Source organism: Microtus ochrogaster, linkage group LG2 (genome assembly GCF_000317375.1).
Source record: "Microtus ochrogaster isolate Prairie Vole_2 linkage group LG2, MicOch1.0, whole genome shotgun sequence".
Classification (NCBI taxonomy): Eukaryota; Metazoa; Chordata; class Mammalia; order Rodentia; family Cricetidae; genus Microtus; species Microtus ochrogaster.
In genome coordinates, this window is record NC_022028.1 from 52,013,726 (window position 1) to 52,019,388 (window position 5,663).

Sequence of the window (5,663 nt, forward strand, 5' to 3'; positions counted from 1 at the left end):
AAAAAAAAAAAAAAAAAACCAAAACAAAACAAAACATCCCAGCACTTGTAATGCCAAGGCAGACAGACCTGTGAGTTTGAGGCCAGTCAGGGCTATATAGCGAAGCCCTGTCTTAAAAACCAACACAAAACAACCGAAGAGGTACTGAGGATGGAAAGGGGACAGAGATGGGGACATGGGACATGCACGAGGCAGATAAAAGCTGTGCCAGAACCGGACCAGAAAGGTTTCACAGAGCAAGTGGGACACTGAGACGAAGGAATGGGGTGATAACCCTTCACCCCCAACCTTTACAACTCCTACAGGGCCAGCTCCTGCTAGCAGCAGGCATTCTCATCCAACCCTGCCCTCCAGGGCTCCCCAGGGCCCCACGCACTCAGCTCTCTAGAATTCTGTGACCGTGTCTCCACTAGTCCCTCTGTGTCAGGGCTAGTCCCCATCACACACGGGTACCTGGCAAGTGAGACTAGAGAAGATAAGCTTTTTAATTTGTGGGAAACAGATACTATGTCAGAAAGAAAAACTAGTGTCCCAGTGAGGGAAAAAAGATGAAGGTGTGGTCTAAGAGAACCTCCTCCAGCATCCCATAACCTCCACACGTGTCCCTCACAGCAAGTACATACACAACTAAATAAAAACACATTGAAAGCGGCAGGCCACTGGCTGCTGTTCCAGAGGTCCTGAGTTCAATTCCCAGCAACCACATGGTGGCTCACAACCATCTCATCTATAGTGAGATCTGGTGCCTTCTTCTGGCCTGCAAGTATACATGCAAACAGAACACTGTATATGTAATAAAAAATTAAAAAAAAAAAAGACAGCGGCAGGCTGACACTCAAGCGTCTAGAAGGGAATCCCTTGCCATCAGAAGGGAGATTATCCAGAACACTTATGTGGGGGGCTACCTTCCATACTCAGGGAAGCGAGCCTGCTGTAAGGTGAACACTGTTTGATACACTGGCCACCAGCAGGCCTCACTCCATGACCTAGCGCATGGATCTTAACCCCACACTGTTTTAACTGTTTTAACACAGGTGTTCACTTGACATAAGTATGTCTGCATTGGAGTTTGGTTTTTTTCACTGTTGTTTTGACCATGTCTTTCTATGAAGTCCTGGGGGGCCTTGAACTTAAAGGAATCCTCCTGCCTCTGCCTCCGAGTGCTGCGATTACCAGCGTGCAACATCACAACCCAGCTTTTATTTTTCTTCTGAGACAAGATCTGAGATCCGCCTGCCTCTGCCTCGACGCTGGGGCTAAAGGTGTGTGGCACCAGGTCGGCAACGCTGACTTTTTTTAAAGAGATGAAGTACGCAAGCAAAATCAATGCCTACACTTAGAATTATGCCTGAAAATATTGGGGAGCACTCGGGAGATGGCTGCAGGAGTCAGAGGCTAGCCTGGGCTAGATGGAACCCCGACGCGACTAGACAAACAGAGGGGAGGCGGCGGGGGCCACGGCGGGGACTCACAGCTCCAGGCGGCCGTCGGGGCCCCGCACCTCGGGCTCTGCGCGGCCCAGCGCCTCGAGGAAGCCGCCCCAGGGGAAGTGCTCGGCACGGCGGCCCAGGGTGCGCAGAACCCCCAGCCCGCGCCGGGCGCCCTCGGGCCCCGCCTGCAGCGCCTGCAGCAAGAGGCGGGCGGGGGCCTCCAGGGCCGCCCAGGGCGCCGCCCCGGCCGGGGTCACGGTGTCCGACACCGACCACTCCAGCGCAGAACTGACGCGGGGCGGCAGCCCGAACACACGAGGTCTGAGGGCGCCGCAGCCAGGAAAGGCGCCGCACGGAAGAAGCGGGGAACCAGAGCAGGGCCTGAGAGGATGGGGCGCAGCACTAGGGGAGGGGCCGGAAGGGGCGTGACTGAGAAAGGGGCGTGGGCAGCAACTAGCCAGACTGCGGGGAGGGGCGTGATCGAGGAGGGGCGTGACCAACAACTAAACTCTCGGTGGGTGGGCGTGGTCTAGGAGGGGCGTGGCGATGGCGCAGGAAAGGGATACAGAGGGGCGGTCCGGTTCCAGCGACTTGTGCCAATCCGGCCGGCGCTTGGTGAAAGGGCTGGATCTAGACTGCTGCCTAATCTTATTCCTTCTCCACGTGTTTTTTAATGTTTTTATTTTATTTATTTATTTACTTACCTTTTTTGGTTTTTCAAGACAGGGTTTCTCTGTATCTTTGGGGCCTGTCCTGGAACGCGCTCCGTAGACCAGGCTGGCCTCGAACTCACAGAGATTCACCTTGCTCTGCCTCATGATTGCTGGGATTAAAGGCTTGCGCCACCACCGCCCATGTATTTATTTATTTAGATTTTTAAAAAAGATTTATTTACTTAACAATGTTTCTCCTGCCTGTACACCTCCAGGCCAAAAGAGGGCACCAGATCTCATTACAGATGCTTGTGATGTGGTTGAGGAATTGAACTCAGGACCTCTGGAAGAACAGCCAGTGCCCTTAACCTCTGAGCCATCTCTCCAGCCCCCGTGTATTTATTTTTATTATTTTATGAGTATAGCTGTTTTGCCTGCATATACGTCAATGCACCACATGTGTGCCTGGAGCCCGCCGAGGCCAGAAGGCGTGGGATCCCTTGGAACTGGAGTTATGAATGGCTGTGGATTTACATGTGGGTGCTGGGGGTGAGCCCAGGTCCCCTGCAAGAGCAGCCAATGCTCCTAACCACTGAATCATCTCTCCAGCTCCTTTTAAATTTTATTTTTAATCATGCATATGGGTGTGTGTGTGTGTGTGTGTGTGTGTGTGTGTGTGGTTGGGGGGTAGTGCTGCATGCGTATTTGGTGTGCCAGGACTTTGATTCCCTGGGTCCTCCAGAAGATAGCAATATGGGGTCTTGACTGATGAGCCATCTCTCCAGCCACAAATTATAAAATACTGTGGCTGTGGTAATAACTTTCAGGAAGAAGAAAGGAAGATAAAGTGAGATATCTTATAATGAGCCAGATAAAGATGGGGTCGGTGAACCTGTGGAGAGGTCTCTCCAGGCACAGAAGACGCAGTGCAATGGCCCCGGGACTGCAGGAGGGCTGGAGAGGGGGTCAGAGGTCACCAGGCTTGGGATCCCACAGAGAACATTGGCCTTCTGCTCTGAATATCATGGGGAACCATGGTAGTGTTTTGAACTGATCTTAATTTTGAGCCAAAACTATTCCTTTATTTCAAGGGAATGAGTTGGAGGAACCTTCTCTCTCTGGTAAGTAGACTGGAGCAGATATCTTGTGTTCCAAAGAGGCTGCTGGGGGATTTGGGGCCTGAGGAGTACAGCCAGGGCCAAAGATCTGCCACATTCCCCAAGCCTCAGTCTCACTCCCTAAGGTTCTTGCATTTGAACCATCTGGGCAGAACCGGGATTGAGTTCTAAGCCTGGTTCCAGGATCCTGGACCATCGTGGGTCAAGATGTTACATCCCCACCCTCTGAGGAGTGTATAGGAAGTCTTACCGAGCCCAGGCACAACCGATGCCCCCCCCCCACCCTTCCCCCCCCCCCCCCCCCCTCTTCCCCCCCCCCCCCCCCCCCCCCCCCCCCCCCCCCCCCCCGAGGACAAGGCAGGGCTAGAAATAAACGTCAGTCTTCAGACAGCACTGGGCCAGCTCAGGTATATTTTATTGGTTTTCTTCCAAAAATCTTTCTACAAAACAGGAAAATTAAAAAACAAAAATCCAACCTGTAGAACAGGTAGGACCCCCTTCCTCAAGGTGGGACTCTATCTCAACACCCATGACCCCCAGCTGGGAATCAGCAGCCCACAGGGGTGGAGGTGGAGCCTCAGCAGCTTCCTTCAGCACTAAGATTTCCCACCCAGCAGGCCCCTCCCCTCCTCCCTGCTCCCTCAAGCAGCTCCTGGCTACAGAAGGTCAAGGTAATGCTGAGGTCCTCCCACCCACACAGAACCAAGGCCCAGGCACAGTCTGGGAAGAACACATATTTCTCTAGGTTGTTGGTGTCTAGGAATGAAGCCACCCCTAACTCCATAAAGTAGAGAGAAACAACCAGAAGGCTTTGGTTTTGCCCACAGCTGCCATGAGATAGACTCACAGGTGAGGCTGGGGGGGGGGGGGGGGGGGGCGTACACAGCACAACATTGTCACAGTAGGGGCTGAAGTCACCAACATTGCTCAGGTAAAACATTATATTTATCACGGATATTTTTAAAAATGGGTTCTCATGTAGCCCAGGCTGCCTGCCAACTTGATGGGTCACCAAGGATGATCTGGAACTCCCGAACCTCCTGCCTCTCTCTCCCAAGTACTGGGATTACAGGTGTGTACCCATACTCTCAACAGTGAGCAAACCGAGGGCCTCCTGCCTGCTGGGTAACGGACTGACCCTCAGCCCCAGCCTTTACAAGTGCTGTGCTTTTCTATTGCTGTGATAAACACCATGACTAAGAACGAGTTGATTTGGGTGTATGGGTCCAGAGGGTTGGGAGCCATGACGGCAGAGTAAAGACTCGAGGCCTGGAGTAGGACCAGCGAGGCTTAAACTTGAAGCACAAGCAAAGGGAAAACTAGGACTCTGCCTCAGAGCTGGTCCCGGTGACATACTTCCTCCAGTAAGGCAGCCTAACACTTCCTAAACCTATCTAAATAGTGACACCAGCTGGGACCTGTGGCCAGAGCCTCAGGTAGGAACCGGCACAGGTAGATTCAGTCAGACTTGAAAGCCAGTGGCCTTTTCCCCAAATGGAGAACTGGAGCCGGATCCGGTTGAGAGGCAGTAAAAGGAGAGATGGGCCATCACCTTTAAGCCATGTTCTTCCAGAAGGAAGGGGCACTCAAGACTGGCCCTAATGTTGCACCATACACAGTACAGAAGCACCTGCTGAATGTGGGAACCGCGAGGATCCTGGCGTAGGGTTGCTGGTCATGCCGCTGCCTTCCAGCAGGTGGCAGTGACGTGCCTTCAGGGATATCCTAGAATTCTGTCTAGGCAGCACATTGGGGAACCTCTTTTCCTTTTTTTCAACTAGATTTTACTAGTGACATAGAAGGAGGGCAGGCCACAGACAACCCTCACATGTGCCCCTACAACCAAGTGAGAACAGTGTACTGAGCTATGGGTGGCCTTAGCCGGGGCAGCTGCAGGCTAATAAATGTTGAACGATAATGCCGGAGGGGCCCTGGACACCTGTGGTCAGCCTCAGGGCAGTGGATGCACGGAGGAGTTTCTTTGTCATATAAGCCTTTTCTCCTCAAATCCAGGACAAGCTAGGTCCTTCTTCTCCACATACCACTTACAGACAGGACCCTCAGAGCGACCAGGCGGCAGCAGAAATCCCTCAAAACAACGTCCTTTCCTCTTCCAAAAGCTACTGCCAGGATGGCTCCAAGAGGTGGCCCCATGGGAACTCTCCAGCTTGCTTCCCTTTCCTGGCCCCGACGTGACACCAGCCACATCAATACCTGTGCTGGAATCTTTCGGTGACTTTTTGGTTTGTTTGTTTTGAGACAGGCTCTCATTATGCAGCTCTGGCTGGAACTTGCTAGCTCAGGCTGGCCTCAAACTCTGCCTGCTTCTGCCTCTGTTTTCTTTTTCTTTTTTTTTTAATATTTATTTACTTATTTATTTTATTATGTATACAATATTCTATATGTGTGTATCCCTGCAGGCCAGAAGAGGGCACCAGACCTCATTACAGATGGTTGTGAGC

The 5,663-nt window shown here is 52.3% G+C and overlaps 1 protein-coding gene across 1 annotated transcript in view; it reads right to left on the bottom strand.

Moving 5' to 3' along the window:
- Positions 1–5,663, bottom strand: part of Fance (FA complementation group E) — a 19,373-nt gene that overhangs the window by 11,161 nt on the left and 2,549 nt on the right. The window contains exon 2 of the mRNA XM_013351109.2: positions 1,473–1,811. Coding sequence (XP_013206563.1) covers positions 1,473–1,811 — 339 coding nt within the window. The remainder of the gene's footprint in view (positions 1–1,472; positions 1,812–5,663) is intronic.